The sequence below is a fragment of the Megalops cyprinoides genome, chromosome 23 (assembly GCF_013368585.1).
Source record: "Megalops cyprinoides isolate fMegCyp1 chromosome 23, fMegCyp1.pri, whole genome shotgun sequence".
In the NCBI taxonomy this organism is placed as follows: domain Eukaryota; kingdom Metazoa; phylum Chordata; class Actinopteri; order Elopiformes; family Megalopidae; genus Megalops; species Megalops cyprinoides.
In genome coordinates, this window is record NC_050605.1 from 21,998,099 (window position 1) to 22,014,769 (window position 16,671).

Below are 16,671 nucleotides of genomic sequence, written 5' to 3' on the forward strand. Positions count from 1 at the left end.
GGAAGGAGGGACCGCATCACAACCGCATCACGACCGTATCGTTACCACACACAACCATAACGACCATAACGACAGTTCAAACTCACTGCTACACTGAGGACCACTGACCACTCCACGCAGACAGAAAAGCTATCCAACTCCCTATCTACCCTATCTGAGCGTATCTGACTGCTCCACACAGGGGGAGACACACAATGGAACAGCACACAGGAGCATCACAGGGGCCAGGACCCGCACTGACCTGCCGGGGGTTTGGGGCTTTCTTTGGTGGGAAAATGAAAACGAAAGCGAAAAAAGAAAACACAAAACAAGACAGAGCACGCATGCATAAGCCCAGCCAGGTGTGACGAGAGAATCAGGCACGTAAAAGTAAAAAAACGCACTCATAAACAAAACAATTACCTTCGAGATCATCAGCATCATCCAAGCCAAGCTCTTCCATTAAATCTGGTAAACAATCAGAAAGGGAGGCACAGAGTGAGAAAACCAACAAAAGTATCCATCATGCACAAAAAAGCTCAATAAAAAGAAGCACTTTGTTACAGAGAGCAGTAGTGCGTTAGCGTTAGCTACCTGATTTTTTTTCAGCGCCGGGTTTAGGTCCAGCTGATCTCGCTGGCACAGACGCTGGCTGCGGTTTCAGCACCTCAAGCTGCCGAACAGAAAAGACGCGGTTTCACACCAGCTGCTTCTGCAGCTCACGACGACAAACACTGAGATCAACAGCCGAACTTACCTTCTTCTCCACACCGCTAGTTCTTGAATCTGGAAGAAGGAAAATAAAAATTCAGCTTTAATAAGCACACACCTGTGAAACAGACACTCAGAGACCGCTGGAGTCAGTGCTGAGATGTGAAACGGACATTCGAAGACCAATACAGAGATGTGGGCCGATACACATGCCCGTGCGTACTTAAGCATTGCCCAATCGGCTTCTCTCCATGCAGACGATCACAGGGTTACAGCGGAGTATGAGGATGGGGTATGAGAAAGGCCAGCACAGAGGGGGGTTAATGGTAAGCTCGGGGTTGCCATGGAGCCCTGCATGCGCACGGTCACGGTACGGTTAGGTTATGGTCAGTGCGGTCAAATGGAGCCCTGCATGTACTGTGTCACTGCACGGTTGGGTTATGGTCAGTGCGGTCATGATGAGGTGGAGCCAAGCTGCTGCCTGTGGCGTCCATACCCAGAGCTGTACGGCTGCCCGCCTGGACTACACTCCTGGGAGACTCTAGATTAGCCATCCTAAAGTTTCTTGATCCTCTTAAGAAAGAAGGAACGTAAAACAGGTCTACGGAAAGGAGTTTGATACAAATTCCGTTAAAATTGGGTACCAGTATTTCTTCAACACATTTCACAAAGTCATTCACCATAAAATGCTTTAATACTGTGCATATATTGCACTCTATGCTGCAAAACCAAACAATCAAATACATATAATGTATTTCAAGCATGTTACAATCCATTCATTGATAACCAAATTCAAATAAATTTATCAACAATTTAACATACAACTAACTGATTTCAGCCATTACAGTATGCACTTGAGCACTTGAGCATATACCATAATTATAGCTGTAATTTATTTAACTTGAGTGTATCATTTGGATTCAATGAAAAAATAATACACTACATAGTCTGGCTTAGACCACAGGTTCTTAGAGCGTGAAATGATGGCCACTGAGATGATTTTGAAGAAAGCGTAACTACAGAACGCTGCTCTGTCAGGCCGCTGATCTCTGCGTTTACAGACGCGCCCGCGTGGTTCGCTTACCTTCACTGTTCTCCTCCGAGATGCTGGCCATCGCTTTGTGAGTCTTCACAGGGGACGGCCCCACATTCTGCCGCTTCCCTGGACTGTCAGAGCCAGACTGGAGGCAGGAACGTGTGTGAGTGACAACTCGTTCAATTTATTCAGTGCCTGCTCACACTTCCAACTTGGGTTCCCAACACTTGTATGTGACCTGCACCTAGGTCTCAGTGCCTGTTCACTACAGCCTCTGAATGAATTCTGCTATAGTGCGGTGCCGCTCCTACAGATGAATAATAGTCACTATGAGCACAGCAGTGCGTTACAGGTGACACTGCTCTCCTGCAGCGCTGTCTGGCCCGCTACTGTCATGAGCTTACAGATCATCATTACAGCACGATATAATTTAGCTCTCCTGTATGCTTACATTGTAGTACTGTATTTCTACAGCCTGATGCTTATCTACTGTATCACTGGCTGCTCTGTACCTGTGCTCTTATTGCTCCTAAGATGCTGCATGTATTTAATGTGTCTCAACATGAAAAACATTATCACTGGATAAAAGCATCTGCCACATAGATACTGAAGACAGATACTGAAGACAGCCACACAGACAGACAGGCAGACAGAGTAAAGCCCCACCTCAGAGTCCCAGGGCGACTCCTCCTCCTCCCCTCCCTCCAGACCCAACTCCGACAAGAAATCTGAGAAAAGCGTTCAACATCAACCGTGTTCTAGAATGTAGAGTCATACTTTAAAAATGTAGAGAAGGGCTTTTTAAATGGGAAAAATAATTATTAATTCATTAAAAAGAAACAAAAAAAACCCTTGTATAACATATTTACTTTTTTTTCTTTAATATTACTTTCTTAATTACTTTATTAATATTATTTAACTCACTGTATATTATATATAACTCATATTATTACTCATCTAATGTAAATGGCCCTGATGAACCATGATAGCAAAAACATTAGAGCATTAGGGACCAAAAGAAACATACCTCTTTTCACATCTTTAGGGGCTTGGCTTTTCAGTGCAGGTGCTTCTGCAACACTGTGTGAACCCTTCTGTTTCTGAGGAAGATCATCAGCGTCTCCACCATCCTCCTCTTCTCCCTCCTCCTCTTTGGCTTCTTCGTCATCGTCCTCCTCCTCCTCCTCCTCCTCGTCATCATCATCTTCTTCTTCATCATCCTCATCCTCCTCATCTTCTGTGGAATCTTTCTCCTGTTTGAAAGGAACGTTCCTGTTAAAACTGAAATGAAGTACCACTAAGTACAGAGCAGAAGCACTGTTTCTAAAGGAAGAAAGAGGCACTGCACTACTTCACTGTAGAGTGCAGAGCCGAGAGCTATGAAGCTGGGGCTTCTCAGGAAAGCAGTCATGGGACGATACTTTTTTAGTACAACACTGGTTTGCTGGCACAGGAGTGCTGTACTGATGTGTTGGTACTGGAATGCTGTACTTGCACTGGTAAAGCGCTTGTTATAAAATGTGCTCAAGCAATCTTCTCCCTGTCTATTACACTTGACAGTTTTGAGAGGACCACAGGTTTACGATTACAAAACAGAAATGATATTAGAATGTGACTACAGCAACGCAACATAAAAACAGACTTGAGATTATCATATAAAGGAAGAAAAACAAACATTTTGAGGAGGGGGGGGGGGTATGAAATCCACAGACCTACACCTCTATATCTACCTTCCTAATGTTCTCTACAGCTCTTCATCTACTTCGTCTGTCCTACCTTGGACGCTCTTGGTTTAAGGGCTTTCAGACCAGGGAGCTGTTTATCTCCAATGTCTCTGCTCTTTTTTGCCCCCTCCTCCATGTGCGGGGGCTTTTCCTCGCGAGGTGGATTGAGATCAACATCGTCAATGACAGTCTGAGGGAGCTCTTCCTTATTGGACAGTTCTTCCCCCCAATCAATATCTGACTCTGACTGCTTCTCAACGCTCACATGAGGAGATCCTGCCCGGAGGACATCTTTAGCCACATCTCCCTCCTCCTGCATCTCAGGGTCAGCTGTGACCTTTGAACTTGCAGGATCCACACCATCTTTCCATTTTGTGACCTCAGAATCGGAGTCTTCCTCAGAGTCCCTTCTCAACGGTGCCGCCACATTGCGCTCAAATTTCCAGAGGATTTCCTGAAACTTTCCCCACTTTTTCTTGGAGTCTTTCACAGCTGTCTGGATGGGCTGTGCTTTTCCTCCAGGGTGAGGTTCACCTTCTGTGTTTCCATGACTCGTTTCACCGCCAGGCTCAGAGTCCCACGGCTCCACCTTGTCACCGTGAACAGCAACATCCTGTTCGATGACTGGAGGTCCTTCCAAGCTTCTTTCAGCACCACGTTTCTCCTTGGGAACAGCAACAGTCCCGTACTTTAACTGTTGTACCTGACTGTCCAAATCTTCAGTTTTCTCTTTATCCTCATCACTGAAATCCACTTTCTCCAGCACCTCTTCATCTAGCTCTTTAACATCCTTCCCAGAATCCTCCCCGCCATTGTACGAGCCTTCGTAGTGGCCCACGATGAGTGACACCGGAACATCGCTGTCCTCCTGTTCAGCGACATTCCTGGCTGGTTGTGAGGGTTTGCTTTTCACATCTCCCTCCCCAGAGCTCCATGAATCATCTGGGGACTCGAGTTTGTCTGGAGTTTTTCCGAGGACAAGCGGTGACGTACTCTCTTTTGCTGGTGGTGACTCTGCAGCATGATCATTTGAATCAGAATCACTTTCATCTCTCTCATCTCCCCACGACACGTCAGGAGACAGAGGTTCTTCCACTTTTTTCCCAAGAAGCTTTGCAGGCCCACACTGCCGGGGCAGCGGTTCTGGCTTTTCTGGGGAACCTGACCCTGAAACTTCACGTCTATGGTCTAAAACCGCATCATCTTTTCCGGATCCCCAGGAATCGTCGGGTGACATGGACCTAACATCATCAAGCAAAGCCTCAGCTGCTTGCTGTTTGAGAGGTGTCTTTGGTTTTGTAAGTTCGGGAGAACCAGTTCCTAAAACATCATCGTGGTCCGACATCTTCTCGTCGTCGTTCTCATCTCCCCACGACACATCGGGGGACGGGGGCTCCTCCGCCTTCTTCCCGAGGAGCTTTGCCCCCACGCTCCTCAAAGGTGTTGTCTTTGGCTCGTCGTTGTGATCCAAGGCCACTTCCTTCCCGTCACTTTCCTCTTCATCTGAAAACCGCGACTCCACCCTGATGGCTGACACCACGTAATCTTCTCCCAGATCCATGATGGCCGAGATTCTGCCACTGGCCTGACCAGGTTGATACTCTGCAGGGATATCTTCCTTGCCATCCTCTTCATTTTGGCTTTCTGCTCGGGATCTTTTTCCCACAATGCCCTGCTCTGCAGCCTCGGCAGGAGCCTGGCCTTCACCAGACGGCCACTCTGAATACGCCTCCTTTTCAGCATCGCCGTCAATACCAGCCACTGCCATTTCTGCCATGCCAGTGTCTGGCATTTCTCCATCTGTAACGGCCTTAACGCCAACACATGCCACTGCAATATCACCCTCTTCTGGACCTTCACCTTCCTCCTCTTCGTCCTGCTCCTCATCCTCTTCCTCGTCTTCATTTTCGTCTTCCTCATCTTCGTCGTCCTCTTCCTCATCATCCTCCTCATCCTCGTTCTCCTCATCATCATCATCATCCTCCTCCTCCTCGTCTTCCTCGTCATCCTCCTCCTCCTCCTCTTCCTCCTCAGACTCCTCCCCTTCCTGTCCCTCTACACTCTCACTTCCTTCCTCCTCCTGAGGGTCAGCCCTTGGTCTGCTGGTGGAGGCTGTCTCTGAGAGCCCACCTTCTTTACAAACCCAATGCAAAGTGACAGAGGAAAGGAAAAGAAAAGGAAGAAGGGGAAAGACAGAAGGGAGTTAGAATATAAGGCCCGGCCTGCGCCCTGTGTGTTAGCTCCACACATGTTACCTTTCTAAAGCTGCTGGGAGGGGTGGAGGTCGCCAGAGGTGGTTTGGGAGGACGGGATGTGGGAGGTGGGGATGCTGGGTGGGGGGAGGTGGCGGCTGGGGGTAAAGCCGTGGGGAGGAGCGGGGTTCGCTTGGCTCCGCCCTCGCTCTCTTGCTCGGACTGGCCATCGCTCCAGGACTTATCCACATCCGCTACCACTACAGGGCAGGGCAACAGGTTACAACCGCACTACAGCTACAGCAGCATCAAATTAGTTTTAGTAATCGGTGTCAAATCACACACTTAAGAATTAGTGCCAAATTGCACGGTTAATAATTATAGCCAATTTACACACAGTATTACCAAAAAGCATCAAATTACATGCAGTTTTGACAGTTACCATTACTCTTTCCCTTGTGCGAGGCACTCATTAGCTTCTTCAGGTTTGGCTTTTGTGGTTTCTGTAAGTAAAACAATTGGTACACTGTACGATGACTTGAGCATGGGTGTCAGTAGCTGGTTATTTTCTTTATTTGCTGCAATTACACCTTTATTATATTTCCATGATCAATCAACAAACAATGTGACAAGATGTGATAGGATATGCAATGGAATAACAGAAACAAAATTAAAAATTAAGAATTATACAACTGCAACAGCAAAATTAAAATAATCACCCAAACAAAGAGACTGGTGATTTTGTGAGGAAGCAGTACCTTTGGACTGAAGTCTAATTCATCGTCTTCATCTGATGAAGGCCAGGAATCACCTGCCCCACCTTTTGATGCCCTGAGGATGAAGAGAACAGGAGTATGATACAAAGTGTAATAAAATACCTAATGCAGAGATGAAATCATAAAGACATCGCTACAGACAGTGCTGCAAAAATAAACACGTTCTCATACCTACTGAGGGATTCCGCTTGAGAATCATCTTCTTCAACTGGAGAAAGGGGGGAAAAAATATTATGTTATGTTTCCTGGAAACCCCATCACACATGCAACACTCGGGACATTTCTGAAATCAGCTGATGAAAGCTAAATGGCGTTTTTTATTGGATCTCAGCACACACAATATGCTAACTGTATGGTTCTACTCCAGGAGAGCCCACTATGAGGAAAGCCACAGTGATACGTGCTACCGTGCGCTGGTCTGTGGAGGGCACGCTAAGCCATAGATATAGGATTACTAGATTGGACATGCAACTGAAAGCAAAACTGGGAAGCCTTTTCAGACAGTCAAACCTAAACCCATGACTGATGCAACTTTTTTTTAACAAATCAGTTTGTGGGTGTCCATCCAGGAGGCTATGCTGGACAGGACTTTAAAACACACGTCACACACACACACACAGACTGTCCAATCTACGGCTGAATCTCTGTATCTACGACTGTGAGCGCTTGGAGATACCTGTCCCTGCTGCAGCTGCTCCTGACAGCTGCGTCTCTATATCCAGTCAGAGGGGAAACGCATGAGGGGCAGATGAGACAACCAAATAACGATGAACATCCACACAGTAACAGGGGAAACAAAGCAACACATGAACACCACGCGTTCATCAGTTCCCGTTCCACTGAAACAAAGTACTGATGGCATGGTTCCTCACCCCATTTACACTGGCACATACAACCTGACACTGCAGAACACTGCTTAACACTGCGCACATTAAAGTTACTTGTGATCAGATGAAGTGTTGGTTTAGTCTTGTTAGTCTTGCTCCAAGCAACTCAACAATACGATGACAACAGAAAATGTGAACATTCACTTAGTTGCACAGACTTAAATCAAAGCGTGTTTTGAAATGTACAGAAACGGAATTTAAATTATGAAACCAGCAGGAAAAAAAACTGCTCAGGATGTTCTGTTCTTAATGCTACACAGCGGTGCGGAAAACAGTACACACGTCACGTTTTCAACAGACGTCTTCAGCCAACATAAACACGCTCATGCATTTTGGAAACCCAGTAATAAGTCAAGCAAAAAATGATGGGAACAATCAGCATTTTAATCCCTGACTGAATAAACCCCCAAATGCTTGTACGAGTTAAGAGGAAAAGACGTCCCGGCTCTGGGCCCGCTTGGTGCACACTGTAATTCACTGCATACGCTTTGCGCTGTGGTGACACTCCTCTGCCCGCAGGTCCCGGCACTCACCCTCTCTGTCCATGGCCGGCCCCCCCAGAGCGGGGCCCGTCTCCACCCCGGGCCCCGGGCTGCCCAACATGGCTGCCCGCTTCTTCTTCCCTGGGGCAAGATGTGAGGGTGAGGACTGTGACTTCCTCTTGGTCCCGTGCTCTATGATCAGATGCGAACAACTGAAAGAAAAAAGGGAACAAACCCTGAGAAAGACGTGACAAGGACACAGCACTGAACACACTGGATTTAATACGTGACTCTGCGTAGCACAGGGAACAAACTGTCTTTTTTTTTTTTGAGTTTATTTTACACACTGACTTTATTCTTAGTGGAAGTACAGCAAGGTTGCAGAGATATGTACATATTTATTGTAATGTACATTACATTACATTATTTGCATTTAACAGAAGCTCTTATCCAGAGCGAAAGGCATTAATTACAGGGTTTAACAATGTTATCCATTTATACAGGTGGATATTTACTGAGGCAACTGTGGGTTAAGTACCTTGCCCAAGGGTAAAGCAGCAGTACCCCCACGTGGAATCGAACCGGCAACCTTTCGGGTTACGAGTCCTGCTCCTTAACCAGTATGCTACACTGCCGCCAATGTAAATGTTGGAGAGGAAAAGGAAAAGCTATCTGCCGTGTTTAGTTTGACAGCACGTGCTGCTCAGGCCCGCTCAGAACACTTACGCGTGGTGTCCGTTCATCACCGCGTAGTCGTCAGACGTCCAGCCCTTCTCGTCCTTTACGGTGATGTCAGCGTCGTAACGCAGGAGGAGGCGGACCATGCTGATCTGCCCATTACACGCAGCGATCATCAGCGACGTCCTACACGGCCGCAAGCAAGCACAGAAACCACGTCAACAATCACGTCCCGCTGAAACCAGGCTCCGTGTGCAGGCGGCGCTTCTGAAGCAACGCTGAGCGTCTCCACGGATACTCACCGTTCGCCCTGGTCTCTGGCGTTCACGTCCGCTCCCTCCTTGAGGAGAAACTCCACCATTTCAGCGTGGTTCTCAGTGACAGCCAGAGTCAACGGGGTGCACCCATCCTGGAGAGAGAACAACTATCAGGTACCGTATTGGCCCGAATATAAGGCTGGGTTGTGTGGAAACACATGATACATATCCAATTGTAATATTTAACTCAAGTTCTTCTTACATTCAGTCTATATTACGTCACCTGGAATAAATCCGGTCTGTGCCCTCACGCTGATCATGTGACCCTGCTGTGTGGGCGGGGCCGCAGGGCTCACCTTGTTCTGGGCATTGATGTTGGCCTCGTGCTCCAGCAGCTGCACAGCCAGGGAGATGGAGGGGATGAGGGCAGCCAGGTGCAGGGCTGTGTTCCCATTGATGTCCACCAGACTGGGGTCGGCATCGTGCTCCAGCAGGGTGGCGGCACAGCTCTCCTGTTGGCACTGCACCGCCTGCAGATACACACGCGCAGATACACACACGCACACAGGCACACACACACACGCGCACACACACACACACGCACACGCGCACACACACACAGAAAAACACACACACACACACATGCACACACACACGCCACACACACACACATGCACGCGCGCACACACACACAGAAAAACACACACACACACACATACACACACACAGAAAAACACACACACACACAGAAAAACACACACACACACAGAAAAACACACACACACACACGCACGCACACACGCCACACACACACACACATGCACGCGCGCACACACACACAGAAAAACACACACACACACACACACACATACACACACACAGAAAAACACACACAAGCACACGCACACACACACGCCACACACACACACGCACACACAGAAAAACACACACACACACACATACACACACACAGAAAAACACACACACACACACACACGCATGCGCGCACACACACACGCACAGAAAAACACACACACACAAACAAACACAGATATTCACAGACACACACACAGACAGACAGAGCCACAGACACACAAACAGTTCAGCTGTCTGTACCTCACATGATCATGATATCAACTTGTTTCACATGGACCTCAATTCAGTTATTAAAGCAAATGAATAACTTCTGGATGCATATCCCTAGTAAACAAAATGGAAAACCAATGAAAACTGATTTTTAGATGGAGCCAATGTCTTTCAGCTGTCTTCTGAACAAAGCAACGATTATTCTGGGGCACAAGACAAGTAATGCAACAAAATCACTGATCTTCTGCTAATCACAAATTCTAACCCTGCTCCCAGCAGAGATCAGCAAAGGAAAACTGAAATTAGAAAAGGGTAAAGGCAAACAGCCTGCTAATTGCCTTGAGTTTGTAATTTCTGCTTGAATTATCCTCACCTACCTCCTGCTTAGTATCTACTGTGACTGTGCGGGTCACAGGAAATGTTAATAGGAATCAAAGGAATGAAAATGTTTTTAATCTGAGAGAACACAGACAAAAGGAACAGCACCTTCATTAATGGGGATCTGTTTTGATTGTCACATAGGTTCAGTTTGGCTTTGTTCTCCACCAGGAACTGCACCACCTCCACATGTCCATTTGCACAGGCGATGTGTAGAGGTGTTCTGAAACACAAGACTCTGTGCAGTTATTCACCAGCTCACGCACAATGGGAAAGGTAAGCCTCTACAGCACAGCTTCACCCAAAGACCAAATTACCAACATAATTACATAATTACACTTAATCTACATCTAGTTTTTTGATTGTCAGGATCCAATTTTATGTAACCTCTGCACGTCCACTAAGCTAGTACATAAAGTCACTGTAATATTCTATGGATGGGAAATACAAGCAGCCAAAAGCTCTTAACTTTGGAAGATGAAGAATTATGATTATTAAGGGAGACTAGGTGCTGTAGTGTAATTCCCTGCAGTGGCTTGGCTCTGAAAGGTGCAGTCAGGGCACACCTGAGAGCTGGGATTGTCATGCAAATGGGTTTACTCTCAAGAGCCTCTCATTTTCAGAGCAGACTGGGGTGCTCTCCTTACATCTGTAAATACATTCGAAACTCTTAACCAAGAAGTAACCAGATCTCCTCTGAAATTCTAGTACAATAATGACCAAGTAGCCTAGGTACAATACATCTTTCTGCAACGGTAACAGAATAATTAGTCCTGACATATGATATTTCTGCCAAGTGTTTGGTAGATGATGGGGTACTTAGGATAATAATCACTGAGCCCCACCTGTATTTCAGCAATATGGACAATGAATCCCTACTGAACCCAAGTGTGGAGAAAATAGATCAGACCGGTTATTTTACATCCACATATTTTTCCATGAAACCACCCTGATGCAGCATTCTCAGATACTCTTTGAGACACAGCAAGTCCTCATCATTCTACAACACTGAGCCAATGATGACTTAACTTCTTACTGTGCACAGAAATCAAAGTGTCACAAAGAAACTCTGAAGCTGTCAATCATGGGGATTACCATCTCCAAAAGGTCATTGAGTCTAGGGATCAAAGAGGATGCATAATTGGACTCAAGCAGGTCCACAGACCGTAATAATTCTAAACACAGAAAAAGGGAAGAGAGCCAGAAGTCTCTTCCTTCTGGTGGATTTTTTTGGCCATTTCATTATTGCCAGTTTGCTGCATTTTTGCAATCATAACTGTATATAAGAAAAGTTCCATGCACCTAACAAAAACATTTAGAATAATGACAACCTCTTGGATACATTCTTAATTTTGCACACGTCTTGCTCGACGTGTCTTGCCATACTATCATCCAGTGCCTATGCCCAAAAATTACCCCACTACTAATCAATTTGTTAATTAGTTCAGGTTATAAAATGCACTTGATCATTACGGTTTACCCTAATGATGAAACAAATTACCGTTTGAAAAAGGACACGTGGCTTTCTAACGTAGCACGAAGTATGACCATTCAAAATTGCATCCTTACCACAAATCGGCAACGCGTTTAAAAGACACAGTTTTCTTTCGCCAAAAGGTGCCCTGGTGAAGCGCATTGTCTTGACTTACCTGTTATCTTTATCCAGCTGACTTAGGTCATTCTTCTTTGCAAGCTGTTTCAGCTTTGCCAAATCGCCCGCCGCAGCAGCTTTATGAAGCTTGCCTAAATCTTTCTCCTTAATCTCATATCCGGCCGACAGCACACTCCCTGTGTCAGACGAATTTGGAGAGAATCCCTTCTTCTTTTTGGCGAAGCTGAATATTTTCTTCATCGTGTTTGGCTGGTGTCACAGGGGCCAGGCGCAGCTCGGCTTCATTGACTTGCGCAGCCCCGGTTCATGGCAATGGCTCTCGGGGGCCGCTGGCAGATCACCTTAGGAGTCTTTTCCATTCCTAAAAATAAACGTGCAAAGCGGATAAGTATCACTGGGTGACGCGATGTTCCCGTGGGGAGTCGGGTACAACCTTACGTTGTCTAAATTGATCAAAACCCACAATTTTGAATTGAACGTGCATCGTCAGTTCTTACTGTTCAACTCCAATAACAAGTAGCTCAGCTATCAATCGGTCTACAGTCACACAAATCCTGCATATGGCACGGCCATCTAGCTCGAACGGAGGCTATCACAACATATTTTAATTTTAAATGTCACTGCAGGTCCAGACAGTCAGTCAGCTAGTGTTATCTGGCTAACTATCTGTGAAATCCACGCCGTATTTACGTATTAACGTAACGACAGTATTCACTCTCACCTCATACAGACGGACACCCTGACACCACAAACTGAGAGCATCTGATCCTTTTATGATTGACAGCGACGGAGACACAGCATCGACACAAACAGCAGCAGAAAGGCAGCAACCCGAATTTACAGTCTGTAACCAAGGCAACGACCCGCCAGCATCTGAAAACACAGCTAACGGTAGCTCGATTCCATTCAGTTGGCTAACTGGCTAACGTCGGTTACAAACACGCCGCCGTTACTTCAAATTACGGTTAGCTAAATTAGCAAACTAATCGGTCGTTCTACTTGTTCTGAGTAATTTCGAACAAGCCTGGATGATCTGGCTGACGATTCACTTTTATTTTAGTTGCAACTCATTCTGCTTTAGCTAAGCGACCTAGCAAGCCTGCTAACCACCTGGTGATTCACCACCAGCAGCGTCACCTTCAACCGCGACATTTAAAATTGTAAACTATAGCCGACTGTATACACGCCTGTGCTGAATCTAGCTTGTCTTCAACAATTTAGAATGTGCCGAGCAAGCTAGCACATCAAGACAAAAATGCACTGTTAGCTAACTAGTGCTATAAATAACTAGCTACGTGGCAAGCTTAGCTAACACGTTTTCCCCAGACAGTTATCCTTAACTGTTAGCTCCTGCAAGTAGCTCTGGAAGTAGTTAACGTTAGCCAACTAACACTGATTAGCCAATTTTACACTCACAGGATCAGGCTAACTACTGAGCAAACGTCAGCTCACTACCTAGCTACTCTACAAAAGCAAAACGCGTTGAAGTTGTCCAATTTAAAAGTTAAAGACGTGAGCAAGCTAGTTAATCTGACAAGTAAGTTGAAACAATGTTAGCTCTAGCTACATCTACTTTATAAGCAGCTAACTAACTAGCTGTAGCAAAAAATATCTGGCTAAAAGTTCCACCATTGACGCAAAACTATTTTAGCGACTCAGTAAGCTGTGGAGTTAGGCAATAACAGACAGGAAAGGTCCACAATTAGCTAAATTTATTACCTTCCGAAGTTAGAAAGCAATCCCATCGTTATTTTCTTTCACTCGATGCTAAGCTGGCCTCTATTTTTGATCCTGGTGAAAAATTGGCGTAGCGTGTTGCACAGGGAAAGAATTTATTGCTGCACAACAGAAGGAGATCTTGGCCAATCATTTATCAAATGCATTCAACTTCCGCAAAACCAGCCAATGGGCGCCTACTGTCAACACACCAAAGCTGTGGCTGTAAAATCAAAACACTAGCGTTTGCGGTTTAGAAGGAGACAGACACTAGACTTAATATACGTAATGTTAACAGCCTAGTTGTTAGCTATCTATATTGAAGGGGAGCTTTTGTTAAAGTTAAATCAGCGTGAGATATTGGGGATATGAAACAAAAAACACATGTTTGGCCAGACATAAAAATACGTGTCTACCCCCATGATAGCCGACATTTCCTGAGGTTTGGGCTATAATGTTGTAGCTCGCTACTGAACTGCTGTGAAAGCACGCTGGCTTTCAGTTATACTGATGGGGTGCACTTAGTTGGTGTGCTTCTGCTAGCTTGCGCACCGAGTAAAACAGATATACAGTTACAAAACTATCTTGCTGCTGTGGAAGTTTTAAAACCTTGCTACAAACAATAATTATGTTACGAGATAATGGTCCCAGTCACAACTCCTGCCTTAATGCTTTTGGGGCGTACGCACTCTAAACTGGTGCACAAGATCAGTGCTGTCACGTGCCCAAAGCTGTGCGCATGCCCAGTGCTGTCACACGGCACCTCTGGAAAGCGGAAGTGGGAAAGTCAGCTGACTGCTCTGAACCGTTTATAGCATTGTGAATACTTTTCGAAACGTTTGTCGTTTAAATTGTAAGGGTACTTCTATCCCAGAATGGCAGGACGTGGCAAATTAATCGCTGTAATTGGCGATGAAGACACTTGTACAGGATTCCTGCTTGGGGGCGTTGGGGAGTTGAATAAGAACCGCAAGCCCAATTTCTTGGTGGTCGAGAAGGACACGAGCATCACCGAGATCGAGGAGACCTTCAAGTAAGTGTCGATAGCTAGCTATACTGTCACGATATTGGTATAGATAAAACAATGCGGTTTAAGTATGAAGCTAATGCTAGCCTTTTCTGTTGATAAGTATCGAGATGGCTAACCACCGAGCCACCGACCTAATGAACGCTGAAAACACACGCACTCGCTTGTCACCGATTTAATGATACTGTCAGATAGATGGTTATCCGACCCAGCAGAAGTCGTGCAATGTAGGCATCAGTTCAGTTTGCATGTCAGTGCATTTTTAGCGACTTTTTTATTCATTTCAATGTTAAGATTGAATGCACTGTACACACCACACTGAGGGCATTATGTATAAGCCCTCCGCGGTAATTTGTTCATGTACCCATGTTTTCACAGGAGTTTTCTATCTCGTGATGACATCGGAATCATTCTCATCAATCAGTTCATAGCCGAGATGATCCGCCACGCTATAGACGCACACTTGCAGTCGATCCCGGCCGTGCTGGAGATCCCCTCCAAAGAGCATCCATACGACGCCTCCAAGGACTCAATACTGCGGAGGGCCAAGGGCATGTTCTCCGCAGAGGATTTCCGATAAACTCGGACAGTCTACCGAAGGGTCCAGAAGCTGAATGGAGTTGTCCTGCAGAAGATCCAGGAGGAAGAGAGTGTGCATTGATCCAAACTTTGTTTCGTGATTTCCAGAACTTCATTCCATGCCTGGAGAGTTGGGGGAAATTTTATAGCTTTACACGAAAGCTGTTGAGTGTTTAGCTGTGATGTTGATCTTGCTCTTCCAAGCTGAATACGTTTGACCCGTTACGTTGGAAGTAGTTGTGGCCTGTACACGAGTTATTTATGTGACGTTTAACACTTATCCTGTTAGGAGTGAGGTAATTTTAAATAAGTAAAATTGTGTGTTAAAGATGGCTTGTATTTGTCTTACTGTAAATTGTAACGACCCTTGGCTCAGCTTCTTGTCATTATTGTCTGATTTTAGTCTTTCAGCCCTGTGTCTTTTATCTACACCCAGGAACAGGGTCTGTGTTTAGACTGGGCAAGAAAATCAATGTTTAGACTCCCGACCACCAGAGGGCACCATCAGAGACATTTTTGATGTTTTCGTTTTCACAAATAGGTTATCCCACGTTCAGCATACATTGGGGAAAATGGTTAGTGTAGCAATCGAAGGCAAAGGTTTCTCATTGTGATTGGGGTACACTCAAGCACACAACTCTTGTGCTATTGAGGAAGGAGATGATTAGGGAAAGGGAGGAAAAATGTGTTTGGAATGCAGTGCTAAATTCTAGTCTAAATGCAGAGCCCGTTTGGTCATATGACTCATCAAAAGAAGGGATTGTAACAGTTAAAACCTCAAGTGTGATGTTACACAATGAATTCCACAGAAAAGCATTCAGTGACAACACAAAAAGCATTAGTGTGAAGCTGCCTCAGTTGGACAGAATTACCCATTGTCTTTAATGTCTGGTAGTTGGAAACGTGTTAAATTATTTATTTAGATATTACTGATATTTACTGGATATCTTATTTATGAACCTGTTGCCAATTTACCTTATGTCTGCATTTATGTTTAAACTTAGGAAACGGTTATTAAAAATGTAATTATTTTCAAAATATCAATGAAAATGAGGCACATTAATCAAACTCAGTATTAGTCTCATATATTTGTTGTGAGTTCTGTCTTCCAGTCACTACAAACTAAATTCATTTATAAGTACAGTGTAATTCTTTCCAACATGAAAGTGGAGCTTAAAGGTTTATAACAGAGACTTGCTTTGTAACAGGGAAAAAACATTCTGCATGAAATCTAGAAACTGAAACTTTAAAACAGAGTATTGCATCACACATGGACCACACTTTTATAATCTTAAAGTTACTGATACACTATTTGTGTTTTTTACATTTCCAGTTTAAGAAAATAAATCACTGTATTGGATGCAGACAATTTAGAGTTCTTAGAAATAGAGCTTACTGTTCCTGTTACATTTTTAAATATTGTGAACAAACTGTCCTGATGAGTTTCACCCTGAGGGTAAATGCTAAAACATGTAAGGCATGAAAGTGGAAGGTAAGATTAGAATGTAATGACTGGGTGTTAGACTCACACCAAACTCCCACATGATCTCA

At 45.1% G+C, this 16,671-nt stretch overlaps 2 protein-coding genes across 2 annotated transcripts in view; one reads left to right on the forward strand and one right to left on the reverse strand.

The window, feature by feature from the left end:
* si:ch211-272n13.3 overlaps nucleotides 1-13,592 on the reverse strand; it is a 33,960-nt gene extending 20,368 nt beyond the window's left edge. Inside the window, exons 1-19 of the mRNA XM_036518507.1 lie at nucleotides 13,518-13,592; nucleotides 11,836-12,159; nucleotides 10,295-10,409; nucleotides 9,079-9,252; nucleotides 8,768-8,874; nucleotides 8,514-8,651; nucleotides 7,839-7,999; nucleotides 6,590-6,626; nucleotides 6,401-6,473; nucleotides 6,085-6,145; nucleotides 5,706-5,902; nucleotides 3,503-5,395; nucleotides 2,754-2,913; nucleotides 2,393-2,454; nucleotides 1,775-1,871; nucleotides 1,187-1,291; nucleotides 737-765; nucleotides 574-652; nucleotides 403-447 (exon numbers count right to left, since the gene is read on the reverse strand). Coding sequence (XP_036374400.1) covers nucleotides 403-447; nucleotides 574-652; nucleotides 737-765; nucleotides 1,187-1,291; nucleotides 1,775-1,871; nucleotides 2,393-2,454; nucleotides 2,754-2,913; nucleotides 3,503-5,395; nucleotides 5,706-5,902; nucleotides 6,085-6,145; nucleotides 6,401-6,473; nucleotides 6,590-6,626; nucleotides 7,839-7,999; nucleotides 8,514-8,651; nucleotides 8,768-8,874; nucleotides 9,079-9,252; nucleotides 10,295-10,409; nucleotides 11,836-12,038 — 3,736 coding nt within the window. The 5' untranslated portion in view covers nucleotides 12,039-12,159; nucleotides 13,518-13,592. The remainder of the gene's footprint in view (nucleotides 1-402; nucleotides 448-573; nucleotides 653-736; nucleotides 766-1,186; nucleotides 1,292-1,774; nucleotides 1,872-2,392; nucleotides 2,455-2,753; nucleotides 2,914-3,502; nucleotides 5,396-5,705; nucleotides 5,903-6,084; nucleotides 6,146-6,400; nucleotides 6,474-6,589; nucleotides 6,627-7,838; nucleotides 8,000-8,513; nucleotides 8,652-8,767; nucleotides 8,875-9,078; nucleotides 9,253-10,294; nucleotides 10,410-11,835; nucleotides 12,160-13,517) is intronic.
* A 693-nt stretch (nucleotides 13,593-14,285) lies between these two features.
* On the forward strand, nucleotides 14,286-15,915 carry LOC118770546 (V-type proton ATPase subunit F-like). Its single transcript, XM_036518286.1, has 2 exons — nucleotides 14,286-14,547; nucleotides 14,920-15,915. The coding sequence occupies exons 1-2, from the start codon at nucleotides 14,390-14,392 to the stop codon at nucleotides 15,119-15,121; spliced, it is 360 nt and encodes a 119-aa protein (XP_036374179.1). The 5' UTR covers nucleotides 14,286-14,389; the 3' UTR covers nucleotides 15,122-15,915.
* Nucleotides 15,916-16,671: the final 756 nt, after the last annotated feature.

Excerpts from the sequence above, each read along its gene's own strand:
- LOC118770546 (XM_036518286.1), top strand. The coding sequence starts at position 14,390 with ATGGCAGGACGTGGCAAATTAATCGCTGTAATTGGCGATGAAGACACT. Across the intron at positions 14,548-14,919 it reads GAGATCGAGGAGACCTTCAA|GAGTTTTCTATCTCGTGATG; the intron begins GTAAGTGTCGAT and ends ATGTTTTCACAG.